General features: G+C 35.7%; 1 protein-coding gene across 1 annotated transcript in view; it reads left to right on the forward strand.

The window, feature by feature from the left end:
- The window catches only part of Robo2 (roundabout guidance receptor 2), a 527,951-nt gene extending 502,425 nt beyond the window's left edge, over positions 1-25,526 (forward strand). Inside the window, exons 24-28 of the mRNA XM_038345104.1 lie at positions 2,482-2,687; positions 14,177-14,350; positions 20,812-21,084; positions 22,743-22,943; positions 24,092-25,526. Of these exons, the coding sequence (XP_038201032.1) occupies positions 2,482-2,687; positions 14,177-14,350; positions 20,812-21,084; positions 22,743-22,943; positions 24,092-24,093 (856 nt within the window). The 3' untranslated portion in view covers positions 24,094-25,526. The remainder of the gene's footprint in view (positions 1-2,481; positions 2,688-14,176; positions 14,351-20,811; positions 21,085-22,742; positions 22,944-24,091) is intronic.
- The last annotated feature ends 375 nt before the right edge of the window (positions 25,527-25,901 follow it).

The raw sequence follows: 25,901 nt of genomic DNA on the forward strand, positions 1-25,901 counted from the left end.
CCAAGGGAAGAGATGTCGCATAAAATTCTGAAGAATTCCAAAGGCAGAGATCTCCCTGGAGTTACAGGTAGCTCTGTTTACCCAGCATTAACACAATGTAGGAAGTATTACCAACCCATGGTACATGGGAGAAGAGCTGAAAACAAGGTCTATTTAAGTTGACTACTTTCATGACTGACCTGAGTAGTCAGCCCTCTGAGAGATGAAGTTGTTACTTTGTGCCTAGAAGCCCTATGATAACTTGTCCTGTTAAATATTGTGCAAACCATGGTTTCCAAGTCAACCGGCACTTGTACCAGAAAAAATCATACAATCAAAGTTGAGAACTACCTCCAGATTTTAAACAACACTTTTTTGGTTAAGGTGAAGCTATTTACTTATGCTTCATTTTTTTAAGATTTCAATGTGTTTGCACTTCTTATGTTCCTTAACCTGTCTATATTTTAATTTCTAATGATTAGAAGGCATTGAACTTTTACCTGAGTTGGTTAATATCTTTTCACACTTTAAATCCCAAATTGAGTAATTGCTTCATAAGTATATCCCAATCAGTGAGTGAACTATGTTATTTCCATATGTTCAATCGTCTTATACACTGGACCTTGTTTCTTGAGAATCGTTACCTTGATAATGGTCTTACATAATCTATCAGTATTCTGAATACCACAGTTAACTTTCACACAAGGGTAGTAATTCATCCTTCACCCCCAAAACTACAGCATTTGCTCTTGTGGTTTGAAAGAGCTTCCTGTTTAAGATTACACATCACATTCACAGAACTCTAAAGATAAAGGATCCCAGCTGCACCTCAGGGGATGCTACTAATACTGACTGATGAAATGTACAAAACACTTCCTATTACTAAAAGATAGTTATAAATCTTGCATGCCATAATCTCATATTTCAAATTAACCTCAATTCTGTTTAAATTATTGAGTATATTTTTCACCTTATTTTAATTTTTCCCATCAACACATACCATCAGCTATATAGAATAACATTGTTGGTCTGTTTTTTCCTCACACACCCCGAAATCTATAGCATTGCAGTGAAATGGACCACATATGTCATAGCGCTTGATGTTCTCCTGTTTGTCATGTAACTCCCTCTCCAGTTACAAACTGAATGCGACGACACACGTATAGCGATGTGGGTTTGTCAATGCACAATATTCAGTCTAAGTGAGCTTAGTAAAGTTTGCTTTTCTTTCCTCACTATAGATTAGTGAGTTGTAATGCGTGCCAAGGGGTTGCATGCTGCCTGAAGCACCTGCTCAATGACATTAGCGATTAAATCTGGCTGCACGGAACTGATGTCCAGAACTAACATTCTTGGGGTTTACAATTGAAGGACATGAAATAAAGTTAGTTTATAAATTCACAGATGAAAATCGCAGAGGCATATTAAGCAAATTTTAGAATAGGAAACATCTTCTCAGAAGACTAAAATGAGAGCAAAAATAACTCTTCACCTTTTTAAAAGCCAGCGGCAAAAATGCATTCTACTTATTTGTGATGACTCTTACATGGGAGGGGGCCTTTTGAATACTTTTGTAAGAAGGCAAGAAAAAAATATTCAGACACAGAACACATCCACTCTTTGTTGACACTTGCAAATAGTCATGAGTTACCTCAAAATGAGCATTTTATAGGTTAGAAAGAATTATTTAATAGTCTAACAGCACAGTAAGTGCACCGCTAAGTCCAGATCCACATTTTTGTTAATCATCAAATGAGAGCCAAGTCACTCAGGCTTCCTTTAAATATTTTCTAATAAACAAATGGCCGTGCATGTTCTGTTAATTTTGTAATGTTGGGATTACATTTATTTACTCATTACTAAGAAGTTATTGAACACGCCTTATGTTATAAATTCCAACCCCCTTTAAGATTTGGTTCTTGTGATACATTGCAAATACCTGGAGAGCACAAAGTATTTGGATCTAATCTACACTGGGATAATGGAACAGCTGTTCAGCCTGATGTGATGGGAATCATCCCAAAACCAGTCTTCATAGGGAGGGAAGTGTGCCAGAGACAGGGCTGGGTGATCAGGCCCCCACCTGACAAACTTTCTTCAAACATGCTTCATAGGTTAAAACAAGTGAGTTAAACTTCAACCCTAACCATGAAACCAAATCCCAATGGTTATGGGGTTGGGGGAGGTAAAAATGATTTATGATAAATAGTTATATTCTCTTTGGAATAATTTGTCGATCCAAAAGCGTTCAGTATAAATTTTCATCTCTGTGTATCACCTTATAAACATCAAAAGAAGAGCTTTTGTAGTTTATGTTGCTGCTGTTCAGTAAGGCTTGTGGTCATATCACAGTATCTTTGCTAACATAAAGAATGTGATATGAGTTAGTAAACCTGAAAGACAGTATGGCTTAGAATAGTATTCCATTTACCATGAATTATAATTTTCTAGAATGTTAATGAATTGCCTCTCGTCTTCTGTTTCTTTCCATTTAAATTCCAGGCACATTCAAAGCAATACTCCACCTCCACAGCCCCCAGTCCCACCATTAGGTTACGTGTCTGGAGCCTTGATTTCTGATTTGGAAACAGATGTTCCCGATGAAGATGCTGATGATGAAGAGGAACCATTAGAAATCCCCAGGCCCCTCAGAGCACTAGAACAGACACCTGGATCCAGTATGGACAATCTAGACAGCTCTGTGACAGGTAACAAAATTGATAGAATGGGAATAAGTGACCTATTTGCAATATTAAATGTATCACAAATCAAATGCTTCCTTATGTAAGATTTATTCAACTCTATTTTTGTAACATTTTAAATATGTTAATGTTAAACACCAAATTCAAAAAGGATTTAGAAATACTTTTGCTTTGCTGCTAAAATGATAAGGAAATTCATGAATTTTAAAAAGCTTTAAAGACATGAAAGAAAACTCAATTATATCCCAGGCTTTCATGAAAAGTTCACTCTGCTGGGGAACCAAGTCTATTATATAAAAAACCTTTACTTTTAGAAATGATGTAATTTGTATATCGGGAGCAACATACAAAGTGAATGAGATCTTAAAATGCTTCTTGATATTTCGCTCTGTAAAATCATTGACTGATGAAAATAAGCAAGTCTTCAGAATGAGCGTCTTTTAGGTTGTACATGGTATTATTTCTGGAGTGGAAACATGCATAGCGAGATAAGCAATACATTTACGCATTTCACACTGCTGAATCTAATCACCCGTCCTCTGCCAAGAAGTGTAATTGTTCTGACTGTTTATTGCTTAGGCTTCCCTCCCCATTTTTTCTTGTTCGATAAGCAAAGACTTCAGTCGGTGCATGCCTCTGATGACTCTAGGCCTGAGAAACAGCCTATTTCCAATGATTTCAAAATGGTCCAGTTAAAATCCCACATATACACAAAGGAAAGTGGCGAGAGCCAAACTTCAGTCTTTTTCTCCCTGAGTTATCTGCCCCTTGACTCACAAACATGTCCCTTCCTGGATAATGAGGACATAGCTACTCCAAACATAAATTTGATCTCTGCATTCTTTTGGATCACCTCGGACCACCTATGTCTATGTTCACTTGAATGATTCCTGTCAACCCAAAATGCCTTTTATCAGTGTCCCTGGATTCCTTGGACTCCAATAGCTTCCAAGCTCTGCAGAATTTGGGCTTCTCAATAGATTTACAAATACTGGTAGACCATGGTATAATAGTACAAAGGACACATCGGAACCTCTGCCTTACTTTTTGTGATTCTCAGCATCTGAAGCATGGATCTAATTTTCAGTTCATCTTTTTGCCTGGAGGCTGAGCTCCTTATGAAGCTAATTAAGATTTTAAAAACACAGATATATTCCTGGGATTAGAACATAGATCTAACCGAAGGTGACAGAGCAAAAGTTAAATTTTTGAATGCTGTGCAGTTGACTTATTATTACACTATTATGTTAAGCCTCTTTGCCTGGATTTCTAGCATAATCTACTTTAGGGCAAACTCTGAATATCTTTGCATACTTCACTAGTAATACCAAACTGTTTCTCATTAAGAATGCAATGCAAGTTCCAGGCAAAAGTCAGCAATGGGCTCTGAATTTCTTTATTAAATATTATAATGTCAGAGACAATATGGACATCTCTAAGATAGCAGAACCCCATTTTTTCCTTTACATACTCAACTGCTAGGAGCTAGTTAAGGAGTCTTATGTGAGGGCAGCGTATACTGCTCTAATTAATTCTATGTTCATGCCAGAGAAAACTTTCATTGCTAAGAAAACAAAGTTTCTACATGAATTCCCTGCTTAATTCTTGCCCTACATAAAAAATTCCTCAGGCCATATAGGTATGTATTCCTCCATAATGAATGTGTCCCATGAAAGTACATCTCTTAAGTTACCTTGTATCTTTCACTACACTCCCTAAACAAGAGCTTCCATTGTTTTCTCCTTTTTTTTTCTACCAGAAACTCAGAGGAGAAAGTTTAATCAGAGGTTTAATTTACCTTCTAGGCTGTGTGTATGTGTGTGTTTGTGTGTGTATGTGACAAAAGTTGTATATAAGCATAACAGAGTACTTATTTGTTGAGTATGAGAGGATGAAATGAATGTGAATGTAGATTAGATTATGAGTGCACATGAAGAGTATATGGGTCATGTAGAGAATACACATACACAGGAAATGTGAGTAAGTATATTGAGGGAGGGCACATATTAGAATGTACGTATTCATGGATATAGAGAATGCAAGTACAGAAATTTATGTGAGTGTATAAATTGAGTGAGTGTATATGGAAAGATTATGTGATGTGTTTAGGGAGTGTACATGTGTAGATACATTTGTGAACTGGCAGAAGGCATGCATGAAAGGAGGCTGCAAACATACATGCATTCTGGAGATTTGCCCTGAGGTACATGAATATGAATCATGATGCCCCTCTTCCTAGTGCAAGTACTACACCCAAATGATGCAGCGACATACATTCAGACAAAACACATGTAAAAACAAATAAATAAAATTGTTATAAAAACAGAACACTTTTTTTTGTGAAGAAACACATTAATTCAGAAAATATTCAAAACAACTTAAACAATCTGTGGAGTTCCTTAAATTCTGAAATGAACATTCATTTAAGAAAAGAGACAGGAGAAGAAGTTATCAATGGTTCCAAATTATATTAGTTTAGCGGCAAAAATCATGTGTTGACAAACCTATTTTTTCATAGTGTTATTTCCAAAACAGCATTTATTCTGTATCCCTCACTTATAATCACTAGATTAGGAATTTCACTTAAATAATAATAATGATAACAAGCTATTCATTGGTGACTGCCGTTTGGATGGCCCAGAGATTAAAGAATAATTTTATAACTTTTTTTTTTCTTTTTGAGAGCGGTTTTTACTATCCTGCTGTCTTGGAGCATACTATACAGACCATGATGGCTTCTGCGTGCTAGAATTAAAGGCGTGTACTACCATACCCAGACTGGTTTCTCACATTTTAAAAACATAGCAAGGAAACAAAATATAAACAAAAGATAAAGGAAAGAAAAAGAATTCTCAGAGGAACAAAAGAACCACAAAGACAGAAAAAGAATGCAGGACTGAGATTTTGAAGTCTAAAGTACTGACTACCTGGAACCCAACGAATGTGTCCTGCCCCTCATTCTTAGGGTTTGCCCGAGGTCATAGTTCATTTAACCTTCAATACTCTGATTGTTGATGCTATAATCTTATAGATATGACATCAGGTCAAGATCAGGAAAGCAGGTCACAGACACTTGATTACCTCAAGTAGTTAAAAATATATACAAAAATCAGTTTTATGGTAATATAAATGACTGTAATCATGGCCCTAGGAATGCCTAATGTTTACCTTTGGACTTATTTTTAATATAAAAATGATGGCTGGTTTGTTACCCAACATGAGGTTTATTTCTTTTGTATGTATATATAGGCGGATAAATAAAGAAACCACATAAAATCATATGGACACATAAATCTTAACTCTGTAAATACTTGATCGTGATCAGAGTTTTCAGATGTGACAATTATTTTTCTCATATTTGGTTCTACATTCACTTACAATGGACTGTCAAATTTTGTCAGCATTTTTTTTTTTTTTTTTTTTTTTTTTGGTTTTTCGAGACAGGGTTTCTCTGCAGCTTTTTTAGAGCCTGTCCTGGACCTAGCTCTTGTAGACCAGGCTGGCCTCGAACTCACAGAGATCCGCCTGCCTCTGCCTCCCGAGTGCTGGGATTAAAGGCATGCGCCACCACCGCCCGGCTTTTTGTCAGCATTTTTAAAGGAGATTTCAATTTTTTTTTTTTTTTTGGTTTTTTCGAGACAGGGTTTCCCTGTAGTTTCTAGAGCCTGTCCTGGAACTAGCTCTTGTAGATCAGGCTGGCCTCGAACTCAGAGATCCGCCCGCCTCTGCCTCCTGAGTGCTGGGATTAAAGGCGTGCGCCACCACCGCCCGGCAGGAGATTTCATTTTTTAAAACTTTTTTCTTTTTATAGTCTGGTAAACTTATCCTGCACATCTGTTTCATTGCCACAAAGCACAAAAATATTTTAATGCTGTAGTGTGCTCTTGTGTGGCTTGGGAAAGAAACACCAAAAATTTCCATTTTCAGAAATAAGCTAGTGAGATATGCACCCATCATCTTAGAGTACCAGAGGGAGACAGGATTTAGCATTTCTTTCTCAACTCATGTGGTAGAAGACATTTCTTATATTTAATACCACCATGAAAAGAAAATTATAAAAGGAGAGAGCAGAGATAAGTGGAAAATGGTGTCCTTAACATATAGTTGAGATTTGAACTGCCTAGTGGAAGAATTAAGGTTGATAATGAGTGCTGTCAATTGAGGTAGAGATTGCCTTGAGAGGTGGGCCCACAGCACAAGATGACTCAATGGAAATTCTGGCACTGCTTTCTTTTCTTATTTTGGGAGACTTTAATTTTGTTTTCTAGAACTCGTTCACCAGAACAGTGTGAAAACAAACCATTTGACAGTCTCCATCTCTATTCTCCCTTACAGGGTTTTAGAAAGTTGGCCAATGAAATATCTCACCTGTGGTTTTCCCTCTCGTGAAAAAATTCTTTATTTTTTTTTAATGTTAAGGATCATTTCCGATAAACCCTACAAGTGACAAATTAGCCCCTTAAGCTACTTCAACAGCATTAGGAACTTTAAGCCAAATTAGATGCCAAAATTTGACAGATGAAAGGATGGACATAATACGCATGATTTTTTATCTGACTGAAACAAGTTAACAGATGTCATGCAAACTAAGGAAAATGCTCTCTAATTACTTCCTTCGGTTTTCCTACATGTTACACACGTACACATAGACTCAGACAGACAGACACACACACACACACATACAAACACACAAACTTTCACAAAGCCGAAGAAGTGGTATATTTGTTACATATCCAAATCTTTAGAGTATCAGAAGCATTTTCCACATATTTTGCATCTTTTTCTACATCTAGAAAAGGTCAATATTTGGAATGATTTGATCAAAGACAATTATAGCAGAAGATTTGACTTAGCAAGTAGTTAGACAAGCCGTGCTATCTAATAGAGTTCCTGGATTAAATATTGGCCAAAAAAAAAAATGGGTGGCCATAAGTTTTTGTAGCTCATAAAAATGGTAATGCAACAATTAGCAGGGTCGTATAAGAGAGCGCAGACTTTACTCCAGCTTAATGGATCCGAGGGTAGCATTTGTCAGCAAGGAAGGATTTAGCATAAATTGACATGGAAATGAATTGATGACTGATCATAAATTAATTTTAGTGCTAAAGATGTAATAGAGACACAGCAAGATGCCACTTTGTCAAGGCATTTTATGCTCAGTAACATTTAAGCAACTTAATGTCCTATGTGAGATTCTTCTTCATCAGCTGGAATTAATTTCAGTTTTTTTCCCTGGCCTTTCTGAGGTTTTAAGTTGAGGTGTTTGAAAAGATTGAAGCTGTAAACATCAATAAATTTGAGTTTGTGGCATAAATTCATTTTTCATTAAATGCTTAAATATGTATTGATTATATTTGTGACTATAATGTGTCAGAGCAGTGGGACTTGCTTGCAATTTGTAAATACTCTCCAGCCAAGTTGTTTTTACCTAGTGTTCTCTAATTTTCACACTTGTGATCAGAGATATGAAAGACACAGTTAAGAAAATGGCATGGTCTTTAATCTATCAATTAATGCTTTTCCTCTCATCTCTCTCTCTCTCTCTCTCTCTCTCTCTCTCTCTCTCTCTCTCTCTCTCTCTCACACACACACACACACACACAAGAGAGAGAGAGAGAGAGAGAGAGAGAGAGAGAGAGAGAGAGAGAGAGAGAGAGATACTTTTGTCCTTTGAAATTATTTAAGTAAATATTTGAGTTTTCCTTAATGTTTAAGGGATAAGAGAAAGCAGTAGCCTCTGAGGGTCAAAACCAGCACCTGACAAAAATATTTTCAGCATTTCATTGAAAGAATTTGAACACACAGTGTATAGTATGGTAATGAAATATGTCCAAACAGTTTGAACTGCTGCCATAATGCATGTCCATATTAGTGAGCTTACCCCTGGTCCAGTGCAGTGTCTGCTAGAAAAATGTCCGTGATGGAAAAAATCTTACTTTCCTATGCCTTTTGCTCCTTGTTCTACATTGTCAAGGAGCAACAACAACAAACAACTGTCTTCCATAGACTTTGTGTCGCCAGGCTTCTCAAGGCCTCATGAGGGGACATGTCCATGGTGTGTATCTCTTCAACTTTAAACTCATCTATGCAGATGGTTTGCTCTGAAACACAAAAGTCAATAAACCAGAAAAGCAACTAAAGTGTCTCTGCTGTCTGAGAGCCCTCAACCATGGGAAGCAACACTGTCTACGCATTCTTCCAGAGAATGGGCAGTTAATACACCAAGGAAGAACTTTGTGGGGAAACTGGGGAGGTATGGACATTCACATGAAGGATTCACTATGGTAAAGAAATAAAGCAGGGTGTTTTGGGAAGAAAACAAAGAGCTGACTTTCTATGAGGAGGCTGTGCAGAATGTCACTAGTGACTCTGCTCTGACACGGGCCTTTCTCCTCTGCATTTTGTAGTATCTGAGACCCGATTGTAGAACCACAGAGCAGGCACCAACACAACAGACACAAGTAATTTGGGTTTCATATATTGGAGAAAAGATTTGAATAAACAAAATGTTAAACTAAATGTATTAATATGTATGAGTATGACTAAGAGTCAAACTGAAAAATAAAATTGTGACTTGAAGCAAATTCAGATTACCACTATCTTAATGTAGCAAAGCATAACCAACATATATATATATATATATATATATATATGTATAATATGCATCTTATTACATAATATGCATCCACTTATATAAATAAAATCATATATGTTACCATTTTATTTTGCTATTTTAGACAATTGCATCATCTCGATGTCTCTAAATAATCAACAATAATTCACTACTATTATATTTTCTTTAGAAAGCAAATAAATTTACTGAAATTTCTAGGAATGCTTATAGAGACATTCTTTTGCAAGTAAAATAAGGTAATTGCTGACCATTGTGGCATATGCCTTTAATTTTAGAACTTGCGAGTCAGAAGCTGACAAATCTGAGTTACAGGTCAACCTGGTTTACAGAGTGAGTTCCAGGATATCAGGGCTATAAAAAAAAAGCCCTGTCTTGAGAAACAAACAAACCAAAAGATATTATACATCACAAAGACTCGTTTATAGAATTTATAGTGAAGACTAAAAGTGCCAAATGCATTTTATTCAATATGTCAGTCTATTTCATTTCTGATCTTCAGTATGTCTGTATAACATATATAGGAATGAATAACAGGTAGTTTTTATATCTAAAACTCTTCTTCCTAGTGAATGTATATGTAGCAAGTACAATCAAGGGATAGAAGAAATATACTCTTTTTATGCATAGTATTTAGGCAACCAAGGGGCTGAGACAGATTCTAATCCAAGCCTGAAGGTGAAACAGAAACACGTCAACTAAGGGCTAGTATTTCATTGACAGACACACTGGATACTAGAGGTAGCAGCAATGCTGAAGTGTACCGAAGTCATAGGAGAAACTGTGTACTCCATACTCTAAGGACCCAGGGACTGAGAAGCCTAGCAAGGATGTGGATGTGATTTTGGTAGTCTAGAGATCTTAAAATTGGGATAACAAAGTGGGTAAGTTCTTGAGAAAGAAAATGTAGACAATAAGGAAGACAGGAGGTACCACAAAAAAACAAGCTAGAGTTGAAAGACGAAATGTGAGTGAGAGAAAAAGGCCATGACTATTTTGATATTGAAAACAATAAAAATAGCCTTTGGAAGGAACAGATGAGGAGGTTTCAGATTCCATAAGTCTATTCTCAGCTGTGGTTCCACAGTCTGTGGTGACTCCTCACCGAATAGCCTTGGATTTTTTTTCCTTATCTCCTGTGACATTACTCCACACCATCCTTTGCATCATTTCTTCTTTCATTGTGGTCTATTGGTCCTTGACATTGATCATTAGCCCAGAAATGAATCTTCCACAGGAGGCGAGGATGCTAGTGTTATCTTAGCTTCCTTACAGTGGCCTGCCACAGGGGATTTATTTGTAATGTAAACAGTATGTCTGTGTGCTTTTGCGAACTAGAGTCCAAACTGTCTTACTCTCTTCTACCTAACACTATTTTATCTTTTCAGATCATCAAACATCTTTGCAATTCTGTTTTCTCTCTGTTTCAAATGGATGTGCTATGTCACTGATCCTTTCCTTAACATTTCAAGTACTTCAAATTCTTAACTACCCTATTGTCTTAAGAAGAGGGAGAAAAAAAAAAGAAAGAAAAACACTACCATATTAGATTTTACCCATTTCTTATAAATCTGTTTGTGACAGTTAGAAAGTCTACCATGGATTTTATAAACACATGTTTGTGTCCCTTTTTAAAATATACTAGGGTAAGCACTACTTGGTGGTTTATGTATGATGGACTAATAATATAACTTAAATAATTACTGTGTTAATTACAGTAAATAGTTCATTAAATTCCCATTCTGATTTTATTTAAGAAAGCAATGAAAGCTGACTTGTTTCCTTAAGAAAATGATACTTATATCTTCAAAGTACTTTGTATTATCGATACATAAAGTTGCAAGTTTTCCACCAACACTGTGTTTCATTTTACAGAAAAACACACATTAATGTTCATGATATTATTTTAAAAGAACTGTTAGCATTGAGAAAAACTGGAGTTATTAAGCTAATTAAAAATTAAAGAACATATAACAAACATTGTCATAATTGGAAATTCAGAAAAATAGGTTTTCTTAATGTTCCATATTGATTTGATATTGTTTCGACACTTTATATATGACTTTTTATTATTTTTATGAGTAACTTTCATATTAAATTCTTCATATAGTTGATGGCATCTGAACTCCCTTAAAATACATTTACACTAATTTTTTCAACCCACTTCTGTTTCATTTTATTAGGTTACTTCAGTCAGATTATTCTTTTTTGATACATAGAAAGTTAAACATACATAGCAGTTGTTATGGAGAAATAATCATCTGATAGTTTAATCGATATAAGAATTGAACCAGTTTGAATGTGTTTTGTCAGTGGGCTACAAGCAGATACAGATTTGAAATGGCCTTAGTTCCTTAGTGCTAATAATGGTAGAGACATAGATAATGGGGCAGCTAATAAAGTACTCACAATGGAACTTTAAAGGAGCAGTGAGGAAATGAAATAACCAACTTGTTCATTATACACTGTGTTACAGCAGATCAAATATCCGATCTATACAACTCACTGGACCACTACATTTGTTTTTAGGTTCAATGGTAAATGGATGGGGCTCTGCATCTGATGAGGATCGTAACTTTTCTAGTCATAGATCTAGTGTAGGTAGCTCCTCAGATGGCTCCATCTTTGCCAGCGGCAGCTTTGCACAAGCATTGGTGGCAGCAGCAGATAAAGCTGGTTTTAGACTGAATGGAACCAGTCTTACAAGAACAGGTTGGTAGACTTCGAGTCAACACTCTTTGCATGAGAGTATCCTGTCCTCTAGACACTGACCTTTTCTTCTATTCTTTCTTCTTGGTGAATCTAACTACAGGCTTTTTAAAATATGCATGAACACAGCTGGATGGATGCTATGTTACCAGAATCCTCTTTTGATGCTAATACTGAAGAGTCAAAAATATGTTCCTACTCACTATGTTGCATCTCTTCCATCCTTTCTCTTCATGGTTCTACTGGTTAATTGCACTGTGCTTTCTTTTTATATTACAACAAAGGCACAACTAATATTGTCATTAAACCTTCAGTAATTCACACATTGCAAACCCTTCACAAAATCAATACTGAACTGGTGATTAAAATTATTCAGCTTTTATCTCCACTATGGTGCCTTGCCCCATTTCTTTCTGCAGAGGCACTGTCTGGGAAGGCTTCCCCAGCATGGGGTGAGTGGGTCTAAGATTGCTGTCTAACACTTCATTTGGCTGATGGTCCTATTGGTTTGACTAAGATTTTAATACAATAATTTACTACTTGTTTTAAAGGATGCTAACTAAAGATATACCAAATGCATTTGTGAGATCGATAAGATAATATCTATATGTGTATTGCTCTTTAAGTAAATTCATTTTGATTACCAAGAGCAGTAAATAATAACATCGAAGTCAAATTATATAATTGTTATTTATATTTCATGCCACAGCGGGAAAGAGATATGCAAGATTAACTCTGGTAATTTGTCAATAATTTGTAAACATGGATATTTTGACAACAGCCCTTATATTTGTTTATGTACTTCTTGCTGCATATAATAGGAATATGATATGTGCTTTTACTATGCTCCCTAAACAAAATAAACTTATGAAATATCAAATGCACTCTTAAATTTAATGGTGCTCAAATGGTAAAGAAAAATTACTTTGAACCTTTGCTACACTCTCTGGCCATAAAATTATGTCTTGTACATTGTCTTTAAGTTTTACCATCAATATTTCTTTCAAGTGTGCATTAAGCATTCTTCAAACAAAATGGAAGAATTTTTCAGGCATTGCAAGGTTTATTTTTATATAGCATCCAAATGCTAAAATATGTTGCAATATAACTGTTATTTGAATTTTCTTGCTTCATAAGACATAAGTCAGAATCTTTATGTTCCCTGAGTGCTTTCTTATGGCATTTGCTATAGGTAGAGAAGGGAGAAGGTGCAAGGGAGCTAATAAATTAGAAGGCATAAGTGCACTAGCAGCATGTATGCTAATCGCTAATAAAGCATTAGGCAATATCAGGTCACAATGACTTAGGACAGTGCAACTACATATGATAATTTTGTATAACGTGAAAATATGCACAAGAGAATAAATATGTGCACATAAACTACTCCTCTCTTACCCAATAAACTTAGTACTAAAATAATTCACTCTAGAAAATGTATTAGCTGACCTTTGTTCTGGAAAATTTTTTATTCATATATTTTAAATTATCACAAAAATGGAGCAATTCATTTAGAAAATTAAAGTATAGGGTCTATTCAGATATTATAATATGTGCAGAATACACCTATGACATTTTGGATAGACACCTGCTAGCTTCTACACTGATCTTATTTCATCCTGCTAAAAGAGCTAGAATTCATTGTGGATGGACTCTAAGTGGTAAGGTTCCATATGCATCTCAGCAGACCCTTCACATACAACTTCAAATGTAATTCTCAGACAATGTAATGATTCTGAGTAAAGCATGACTAATTCAAATAAAACAGTAGACAATTCATTTTTTAAAAATCCACTATCTTAAGTTGAGAAATAAATGTGGTGTGCACTGGCCCAGATTTATGAAAGTCTTACGAAGATTGCTGAGATCCTATAAAACTATGATCAAGCAATGGGAAGCTTTTGGTTGGTGCACTTATTTCAGGTTCCTTTGTTTGAAATGTGTTTTCATCGAGTAGAGTGTTCTTAGCATATTTAAAAATGGATGAATTCTAAGCAGGAGGAGGAGATAAGGAGATGGGTTTTGCGTCTTTGAACAACATCTGTAGGTGCATTCACTAGTAGTAGGTAGTCTAGTAAGAGCAGAGACACAAGGCAAAACAAAAACTAGAGTGTTATAGGGACGCTCTCCATGTCCACTCCCTTGGTTTTCGTTTCAGGAAAAGCCTTTTCCTCCTCTCAAAGGCCACGGCCCACCAGCCCGTTTTCTACCGACAGTAACACCAGCGCTGCCCTGAATCAAAGCCAGCGGCCTCGGCCCACCAAAAAACACAAGGGAGGGAGGATGGACACGCAGCCAGTGTTACCTCATCGGAGGGAAGGGATGCCAGATGGTAGGTGTCTTGTCTTAACTTTTATCTCCGTATGAAGACATGTGCTTGGTGTTACCATTAAATTTCAGTAAAGTAGTTATTGTAGCTTAGGCATTGCCTCAATACTCATTTGGCAACATGCCGTGTTTAAGTAAAACAGAATCTTTTACATTCATGTGGAATCTTTTATTATTACTATTACTGTTAAGAAAGATCTAGAATGCAACGTTCCAAGCTTTCATCTCTTCTGAAAATATTCAACATCTCATTTGAAGTGTAGGAAGGAACCTGTCTGCAGCATGTGCTCTTGTCATTGTATCAGGACATCTACAATTGCACATTAGTCTCACTGGGGCTCGTTTTTCTTCAGATCAGTCTGTGAAGTGATTTATTAGGTTTCAGGTTTCTGAATTTCAGAACTAGAAGGCAGCCATAGGCAATGGATATGAAAACTTGCTTTGTTGCAGGATCTTCAATATGTGCTCACAATCTTAGAAACAGCAAAAAAGATGGAAAAAGAAATTTGTTTCTCAGTTGTAAAATCTAGAATATCCAACTGTGGGTGTCAGTTGAGAGATTCCTTTATGGATGTAGATGGTGTCTCCTCATTGTGACCTCACATGAAAGAAGGACTCTCTCTGGTTTTGATAAGGGCCCTGAACCTTGATCTAATGGCCTCACAAAGGTCTCAGTTCCTAATATCATACCAATAAATAATAGAATTAACTTCAATATATGAATTTTAGAGGCATAATGATTCCACCCAGAAAGGCTCAATATTGTTTTTTTTAATGTTAAAACAGTAAATACGTCGACTTTGTGGAACATAGGTTTTATGTTCTAAATTTACTGCTTGTTGAGTGAATGTACCTACAAAAAAATTTAAAATATGACTGGTGTGGCTCAGTCTGTAGAATGCTTGCATAGCATAAAATTGAAGCCTGAGATTGGTTAACCAACCATACATAAACAGGCACATACAGATAATTCCAGGACTGGGAGGGTGAGAGAGCAATATACAAAGTTCAAGCTAGAGGAGAACCTGGGCAATAAGAAACCAGTTCTCAAAAACTATTAGTGCAAATTATTTTCAATCCAACTTTATCAATGAATTGTTGATTGAATTTGAACAATGATGTTTTATTTAAATAATTTTATTTGCACAGAGTAATACTTGAGCATTTCATTAGATACTGCTAAGTTTTGGAAGACATACGAGCTCAATAATTATTGTTTTAGTATGTCTACTGAGTGTTCTTAGTTATAATATTTTCAGCACAGTTCTCATATCTTCTTATATATTCATCCTAAACTTTCATTCTAAGACCTTGTTACTTAAAACGTTTGTAATATTTACTGGAACCTTAGATGCAAAGATAGATTTCTGTTTTCTTCTTAGAAACATCACCTTATATGCTCCTAAATTTTATCATGAGATCATTTTACTAAGTATGAAAAGCATGTACCTTGCTAACTGAAGGCTAAAACCACTTGCAGAAATTCTAAAATATGACCGTCTGGTTCTGATGTAATAATTGTCTGAGGTAGAACCCACTTATTGGTATTTTTGTATCTTTGTTTAGAGAAGCTACAAAGTAAGTGGGCATCGTACTTACAAGTGTGGAGTTAAACTTTAGCCAGAAAAGAATAATGATGGTTGTGGTCTTCATTTTTGTTGGAGAAGAAGCCAGCAGCCATCACTGTATTTTTTTTAATCTCATCATGCTAAAATTCAAAACACCAAGCACTTTCATTTCATTGCCCCTCTTTGTTTTTTGGGAAGTGTTTTCATGGAATATGGAAGTTAAGGATACAGGTGTATTCACAGGTGGGGAATTCGCTAACCCATAATGTGCACACAAAAAATGTTTACAATCCTCTTTCTGCTTCAGATGCTCAGAGGATTAATTGATCACTTTAAGTAAATTGTAGTGTTGATCTCATTCTCTCAACATATGAACTTCTCTCACTGATATGCTCATTTTAAACACCCAAATTAATATGTATTCTTGATAAAATCATTCTGTTGCAGAAGGTCATTGCTTAGCAGCATTTACTCTATAAGCATTTTACATTGAAACTTTTGAATTATAGATTTTTATAATCCTTATGAACATATTAGTTAGGGTAATTATTGTTGGCTATTTTCTTTAATATTTAACCTCAGCATCTTAGCACAATAACAGTCTTATTCTCATTGACCAATCATCTTTCAAGGTCAGGTGACTTTTTTTTTTACCAGTTAAACAGGCATTAGGATTTGGAAATATTGGGATAATCACTGAGTGTGTTGAATGTGTATGTGTGTATGTGTGTATGTGTGTGTGTCTGTCTGTAGGTATTTATGTTCACGTGTATTTGTTGAGGGGTGCACATGTACTTGTGTGTGAGCTTGCCTCATGTTTAAACCAGCAGCTAATGATAGGTGTTTTCTTAAACAACTATTTGTTTGCTTGTTTTAGAGATAGGGTGTTTCTCTGTTTCTGGAGCTCAACCATTGTTCATACAAGTTGGCTTGCAAGCTCCAAAGATATGCTTTCCTGGTCCTCCCAAGTATTGGGAGCCCATCAGCACTGGGAGCTCAGCAGCACTTGGAGCCCAGGAAAACTGGGAGCCCGGTAGCACAGGGAACCCAAAAACACTGGCAGCACAGAGGCACAGGAAACCCAGTAGGACAGGAAGCCCAGAGGCACAGAAAGCATAGTGTAGCACCCACTTTTTCTTTTTCTATGTGAGTGCTGGAGGATTGAAATCAGGTCTTCATGTAGGGCAAGTATGTTACCCACTCCCCCATCTGTCCAGCCACCAGTAACAACAATTTTAGAGTTGGACTTTGTGGACTCTGAAGCTAGAATGACTGATTGTTTTTGATAGTAGAATGTCCTCTAGCAAGCGGCACACCCCACTTCTCATATATCATTGTCAAGATTGCTGTCTCCTCGTGTCAAATCACCTTCTAAGGAAAGGAAGTGGTTTTTTCTGTGTCCAGTGAGAGGAATTTGGTATAATAAGAAATGTTAGTTTCTGTCCCAAAGGCTATGTAAAAACCCATACACAGTTATGGACATGTTTGTTTTTCTTGTGGAATGTCTCTTCTATGCTGGGCTTGTTCAGTATAGGTCTCTGTCCGTATAAGAAAATATCCTGACCAGTAGATGTTAGGTTCCCCATCAATGTGCTTTTCTGAAATTATTTTCTCTTAAACTGTTCTGTCTTTCCCCTAGTCATTAATTCATAGAAAAAATTCCTCCCTAGATCTGCCACAAATTAGCTTTCTGCAATTTTATGAGCTCATTGGTCCCTCCAGTTAAACATAAAGTGAGCATATATTTTAGCTATGATTCCTTAATCTCCTGCATTTATATCTAGTAAAAACACAAACAGAGGTTCACACCAATATAAATATGTAATGTATGCAAATTGTGACTCTTGCCCTGGAGAAAGAAACAACAGAAAATTGTAAAGTATTTAGGAGGAAATATTTTGATAAAGCGAGTTTTCAGGGAAAGCCTCAACAGCTTGACATATGAGAAAAGACAGGAATAATGTGAGGGAAAGAACAATGCTTATTTCCAAGGAAAGGTCATCTTAGAGGTTGATATAGCAGTTGAAATCCTAGTGCATATTTGGTGCTTTTTTTTAAAAGGAAGGTGAGCAATATGACTGGAGAAAATAATAAAGAATATGATGCCAGGCATGCATGGAAGGAGCAATGCTTAAAGACCTGTATACTGAGGAACTGTCTTGGACTTTTACAGTATTTTGAATGGGAAATTCCTAGAAGACTATATGTGTGTATGTGTGTGTTCTGAAAAATGCATGTTTATATCTTTAAGGTATGATGGTGTCATAATCTTATGTATTAGCATTAAAATATAATATATATCTTAATTTAAAAGTATCAATTTTGTAACAAAGAATTAAGTGCCCAAAAGTGTAAAAATAGAGATAGTTGGAGATCTTAGAAGCAATAACTAAGGGTGGTTCATGCCAAGATGAGATCAGTGAAATCAATAAGAAAGGCAAGATACTGGAGATGGAACTAGTGGGATTTATAGACATAAAGTAATATAGGCCACCACCCTTTTTAACAGAAAGGGATTCAAAGACTTTCCCAATTTGGGGAGTGAGAAGAATGGAACTGTAGCAGACTAAGGGGGGAAACACTGTCCTAGAAACGTATGTCTTCGTGGGATGACGCAAAGCTGTGCGGAAGTACTTCCTAAACTCCTGAGTAGAGCTGGACCCTGGGAACACAATTTCATGAATTGGACCTTACGAAAAGAAAGACAAAGGCTGGAGATGCTTGATTTCTTTGTGCTCCATCCCAATCCATTTACCTGAAAAATAAGTGGGAATAATAAGGTACCTCTGTCATTGGACTGTCATTGCTGAACAATAGCTAACCCACAGTAGGCCAGTGAGATACTCTAGTGAATTGACTTACTTGAAATAATTCCACTAAGAATTGAATAATGAATTTAATTTAAGTAAATGTATTGTAATATATACCTTTATTTTCCACAATCATCTATAATTCCATCTCTTTCCAGTTTATTTCAATGTGCATGCAATGTCCCTTATTCTTAGAAGATGAAGTCTCCAAGGATATTATATAATTACAAAGCTATATAATTTCAAGTCAAATTATATAGGCATCAGAATTTCAGCTGCCATAAGCAAATGCCATTTTGGCCATTTTAGAAATTAAACAGCTCAGATGGAGAATAAAAATCAATGACAAGATATGGTATTTTAGAAACCAATATAATCCTTTCCCCTCCCTGACAGACTAAGCCCAATAACTCAAATGAAATAATTAATTTGCATCCATAATAACACACAGCAAAGGAAGCCAGTATTGAATGTAAAGGAAACACCAAACTCATTAGATTATCATGCAAACAGATAACGCATTATTGCATTAGCTCTTCATTTTGGAAGAAATGTTCCAAATGCAATCCTATCCTGCCAGACAGCAGCCCTTTCTCATCAACGGTTAGTAGTTGTAATCTGACATGAAGACATGCGTGAGAGCTGAGAATGCTACTTCAACTTGGAACCTCAATGACAAATGCTCAACAAAACATCAGTGTCTTTCCAATGGATGATACTAATGCTTTGCTCATAAAACAGAGAATAAAGTTTTTCAATAAGGCCTTAAAGTGGACACTCTCTTCTTAAGAGAGCTGACTTATAGTGTATAAATTTGGCTTTGCCTTTCTGCTTTCATTAGTATCATAAGAAACAAAAAAATGTATTAAAAAAAGGAATGAAAAATAATCTCCCACATTAAATGGAACATCATTATTTATTTAATAAATGTATATTGCATGATACATAAGTTTTATATATAAGCGACATAATTCCCCCATTTTAGGGTGAGCCAAGAAGTTTACAATAGCTTGAAAGGAAACTTAAATGATCCTGATACAAATGAATGTTTAGAAGATTTCCAAGTCCTTAATCGTGTCATTTTAGAAACAATATTAGAAAGATATAAAGGGAAATGTAACTTCATAATCAAAGACATTCAAAATATAAAGATAAAAATCTAAAGAGCTAGCAAAGGAAAATGAAAAATTAGTTCACATTCAACGTTTAGGTTTTCTTCATTTCCAAAGTTTTATTTTAAAAGCTCTTTCATACTACAGTCAAACCACGCTGGGTATGTCCAGACTCTTCTAAAAAGTTCTTTCAAAATCTTATCTCTTCCCCTCCATCTCTAATTTCCACAATACATTGTCTACACTAGTCACCATTTAGCATATTCAATCGGTGCTCTGAACATCGGTTATTACTTATGAAAATTAATACAAGGGGCGATTATAGTATATTAGTTGTAACTCATTAGCTAACTCATGAAACGAACAAGTAGGATCAGTTGTCAGGCAGAATGTTAATTGAATTTAATACAGTTAGCTTAACCATTTGGCTGTTGCTCAATGTGGTATGCACTTGCGCAAAAACACTCCTAACCCGCATATGCTTTGGACTCTAGTCCCTAATGTCTGGAGCATGATCTTTCCTGTGGAGATTATTTATAGAGCTTTTGTTCTCAGGGACTTTTACTAGTACAGCTGCTAGGATCTATAGTGATTTTTTTCCCTCATTGTATTTCTATCTTGAAGAGAGAGAGAGAGACTGAATTTAAACCAATTGTCCTTTACCTTGAGTGTTGGCCCATAGCATGCTGCCGAATATATATTCCCTGTTGAACAGATGGATAAAACAATCGATTTTTAGCTCAGAAATGCTATGGCAAGAAGATAGAAGACAAAGTAATAGCATGCATTTTGAATGCCATTGATTGATTCTTCTTTTCAATAAATTCCTTCTGCATGGGTGATGCTTGTGAAAGGGCAAGGGGTTTTTCCTTTCTGTTGTCGTTTTTTGATTTTTTTTCAATTTTTCAACTTGAAGTTAAATTTGTATTTTTCATTAAATCATAGTTCATTCTAAACATTATTCAACATTTTTAGATCTTCCCCCACCACCAGATCCCCCACCAAGTCAGGGTTTAAGACAGCAGATAGGCCTGAGCCAGCATTCTGGTAACGTGGAAAATTCAACAGAGAGAAAAGGAAGCTCTCTAGAGAGACAACAAGCGGCCGACTTAGAAGACACAAAGAGCTCATTGGATTGTCCAGCTAAAACCACCCTAGAGTGGCAGCGTCCAACCCAGGATTGGATAAACTCTACTGACCGCCAAGAAGATACACGGAAAGCCCCACACAAACAAGGGGTTAGATCAGGTGTGTGCCACACAGTCCCAGGAAAGTGGGACTGCTATCACGTGTTTGTTTCCTACTAGGTATTTTAGGAATGACAATCATTAATGGCATCTGGAGCACATTTGTCTTAAATCTGTCCAAACTGGCCTTCTTTGACAGAGCTTAACAGCAAACATTCACTGTGGCCTAGTCCACAAGTTAACCCTGTATAAGCTCTTCGATCTTACAAACCTCCAGGTTTCATCAGCAATGCTCAGAAAATAGCTTGATGTTGATATCCTTTAACATCTATATTGAGTGTTTTTAAGAGCACTGAATTTCTTCTTTCTTGTCAACTTAGTCTACTTGATTGAAGCAGCCACTCGTTTGAAAAAAGCTCACATCTTTCAAAAGGGGGAATTAATTCAGCTCATAAAACTGCAAGTATATGTCCAATCAGTATCATAAGGTTAGAAAAGATGGAACTGAGTTCATATGCTATCCAGCAGACAAAATGATGTTAAATGTTAAACATTTGGAAGAGTTCTTATTTATAAGAAAAAAAATTCCTGGAAGTCTGACAACATAAGCCCCATAATTCCTGCTTGGATTTTTTTGGGGGGAAGTAAATCTATTACACAAGTATATTGGGGGGGAACTTACACTTTTGTTTAGTATCTACTATAAATGAACACACAGACACACACTTCTATAAAGCATCCCTTTATCTATTCTCTATCAATCTGTACTCGGTCTTGTCTAAGTATGTTGTTGCCTCATGCATTTTCCATAATCACATTTTTTCACCATGTGATGCTCAAGTCTTAGAAAGTTCTTTTGTGAAAGGGCCAGAAAATGACAATCACAATATTGAGATTTAATTAAATATTTTGGAAAGTTACCAGCTGTAAAAGCAATACAACCTGCCCCGTTTAATTAAAAAGTAGCTAAGGAATGAAGTGGTAAATTTAATCAGATGTTTTATTCACTAAATAATGACATATACCAAGAAAACCAGAAGAAAAAATAGTGGAGTTGGTAGGGATAGGAGATGAGAAATGACTGGAATAAAGAGAAGAGGAGCTCTAAGCATTAACATATTGATTGGAACACATAATTTATTTCTGGAAAGGCAATATCTCAAAAGAACATTAATACATTATAATTAATGTTTGCTTCTCTTTTAATGAAGCACAGAACCTTTCAAACAATGGATTTCTGGCTCAAGAAATAAACAGAAATTTAAGATTCATATTTAATTCACTAGTATATAGTTCTAGTTCTAAACTGATTGAGACAATATTCCCATAATTTAAACTAAAACAAATACCATGTTTCCTCAGTCTTAATGGAATAATTAAATTGAGCTTCACTGAACTCCAGAAATAATTCTTAGACATTATTTTTGTTTAGTAAAAATAATAGCTCTTTTAAGCAACACTCTGTTTCAATGAATTTAAACCTTGAAAATACTACTCTGTACTTATCCTAATCTCGTAATACCATCCCTTTCAGTGTCTGTGTTAGGAAATGTTGCCTGCATGTGGAAATACCTTTAATATTCGAGACTGATTAAACTTCATGGTTTTAATTTTGCTCAAGAATGGAAAATAATGTTTGGGTTTGGATTTGGGTTTGGCCCTTGTTTTGCAGTTCAATTTAGTCTTTTATGATTTGTTTCTTTCTTTTTTGTTTTTCAGAGGAGTCCTTGGTACCCTACAGCAAGCCCAGTTTTCCATCTCCAGGTGGGCACAGCTCTTCGGGAACAGCCTCCTCGAAAGGGTCCACTGGCCCTCGGAAGGCTGAGGTATTGAGAGGCAGCCACCAGCGGAATGCCAGTGACCTTCTGGACATTGGATATGGGGGCTCAAATAGTCAAGGACAGTTTACAGGTGAATTATGTAAGTCTTTTGGGTCATTTGAAAGGCCATCGTGATTCAGAAAGTATATTGGCCTGATGGAACAACTATATTAAGCATATTTCTGAATGATAGAAAGTTTCCTCTGCTTATAAACAACCAAATTATTTTGTTCAGGATTGGCCATAAGTTAAAGGATAAGGTTTATAGCAGTCAATGATGCAAACATTTCTCGGGTATTTCAAGTTTATTTAAACTTTATACCAGTCTTTTAGTGCCTGAAATTAAACTTAATATTTAAAGTTAAATATAATTCATTTGGTAGAGGGCCTTTTTGCACTTTTTTACTGAGTACAATAAAGAAAAGGATGGAAATTAACCACACGATATTTTGTTTGTTCATTGTGATGGGGACTGAATGTAGTATCTACTCTTTAGCACTGAGATGATCTTACCTCTCCTGTTAGCTTTTGTGAACCTTTTCAACAGTTCCCCCTACTTGAGTTGGTCTTTATTCTTACATTTTAAAAATAAACAGGCCGGGCAGTGGTGGCGCACACCTGTAATCCCAGTACTCAGGAGGCAGAAGCAGGCTCATCTCTGTGAGTTTGAGGCCAGCCTGGTCTACAAGAGCTAGTTCCAGGACAGACTCCAAAGCTACAGCAAAATCCTGTCTCAAAAAACCAAATCAATCAACCAATAAATAATTAAAAAAAGATAACATAAATTCTACATCGACTTCCTCCCATGAAATGTGGATCTGCTGGTGGTTTTGTGTCATTGTTGGGAACTAATTCATCCTGTGATGAAGGCAGACTTCTGAGAAAACTGCAATATATGAATCTGAATTACTACCACCAGCTACTGCTAATTTTGTTGTTATAGTTTGTTTATAACTTCTGCTATGATTCACACATGCGTGGGTTCTTTTTTCATACTTTACGGTATCTGTCATCTGATAAGTACTGTAAGAAAGCCTCCATGTGCATCACAGACCTGCAAGCTTCCTAGTACTTCCCTGCCCCGGTCAGTCTTGAAAGAGAATGACTTAAACTTGCAAATGCAATACTTAGCTGACAATCTTTAGATGACAGTCCGGTTGCGTTGATTTTATTGCTATCCAGGATAGAAGAATATTTAACATATGAGAAAGCTGTATTTATGAATATTGTTTTTTTTTGTTTTTTCAGAGTAACTGAGAGGGGACATACAAAGATGCTCTGAGGACCATCAGGTCTGAACTCATGGAAGTGATAACATTTAACAGTGCAATGAACAATTTCTTTATTTATGTACTATTAAAAAAAACTGTAAATGCAATGTAAAGACACACAGCCACACGTATCCCACAGTTATTTTCTTGTGTTCTCCTCTTAATAACACCACCTACCTTAACTCTTTCTTGTCAGGAGTATATAAGAAAAAGAAAGAAAACAAAACTCACCCTCCAGGAAGAAAAGGATTTCCTCTGTATATAATTTCTTTTTTGCATTGCTATGCAAGCTCACTCTTTTCAACTCTGTTCATATTATTGTCTGTTCTGATTGGTCTGTTGTACTATATGTGAATTAATGGGCTGTGGTGCCATATATTAACTTTTAATTGTGTAACTTTTTATGTTTAAATTTTGCACTGCAATTTTATTTGGTGATAAGCACAAATCTCTACTCCTCATGACATGAAGAAAAAGATTGAATGTGAAGGGAGTTTTCTGTACTGTAAGTTAGGTTGGGTAATACTGGTGTAACCAATCCTGTGAGATGGTTTTCATTTGGGGGTGTAGAATAGGAAGATTCGAAGGAATGATAGTGTTGGCAAAGTCTTCTTGAAACATCAGATATTGATTGAATTTTAAGAAGGAGAAAGATGGCTTTTTACTGTTGAAAAAAAAGCACGGGTCAAAAGAAAGAAGTTTAAGTCTAGATGAATATGGGTTAAAATATGTTGGTAGCAAAAATTTACTAACTTGCTTTAAAATTATAATTAAAGTTTTATTTAGAATCAACTTTACTGTCATTGTAATTGACCCAATTAAAAATTACAATGAGAAAATGAAATTAAGGTGTTTCAAGAGATCTGTATTTATAATACAGCTTTTAAAAAATAACATTTTTGAAAGACCATAATTAACCTTTCCAATTCATTAAGTCAGAGTATAACACGAAGTTCCCCAAGGAAACAAAGAATCAGCTCTAGAAATTTTAGCAACTAGTTAAAGAAACAACTTGTTATTAGGGCATACTCAAGCCAATTTTGGATATCGCTCATCTTTCTAATACATGTACAGTACATACTAGAGGATGTGGCAACATCACTTACGTTCATTACTCAAAAAAATCTAATGCATTATACATACAATTTTGTTTTTAGTTTGATTAAGCAGTGAAATTGATGCCACCAAATGTATAGGCAAGTTGTTAAGCGCTTAACTTAAGTAACTTAAGCAGTACTAGCAGTATGTTCAATTAATAGATTTATTGGACTGAATATTTTCTGGTACATTCTTAGAAATTGGCTACCAATGAAAATCTGTTTGACCCATTTTGAATGAGTAAATTGGAAAGAACAGTCAAATGGGAGAAAATGCATGTTTATACACTTTTTAAATAAAACCAAATCTTGTAAGTGGACATTAATAACAGTGTCCTGCCTCATTTGTTTTCACGGCTTTGAGAACAAGGAGTTTCTGGACATCAATTACATATGCTCAAAATAAATGTGACTTTGAAATGTATGTTAGCTACTGTACATGTATGTAAGTCAAGTAGATGATAGCCTTCCTCTAATTACCACTTATGACATTTTTTCATGTGCTACCTACACAATCTTAAATTCGAGTCCTGCCAATGTTTTCTATTATTTTTTCTTATGGTATGTTCAATAGATGGTGTCTTAAAAATATTCATTGTGATGGTCAAGATATTCAGTTTTCAAGTAGGAGACATTTTGATACACACTGTGCATTATTGGCTCAGATGCCAATTCATATGACATTATAAT

The sequence above is a fragment of the Arvicola amphibius genome, chromosome 10, assembly GCF_903992535.2.
Source record: "Arvicola amphibius chromosome 10, mArvAmp1.2, whole genome shotgun sequence".
Taxonomy (NCBI): Eukaryota; Metazoa; Chordata; class Mammalia; order Rodentia; family Cricetidae; genus Arvicola; species Arvicola amphibius.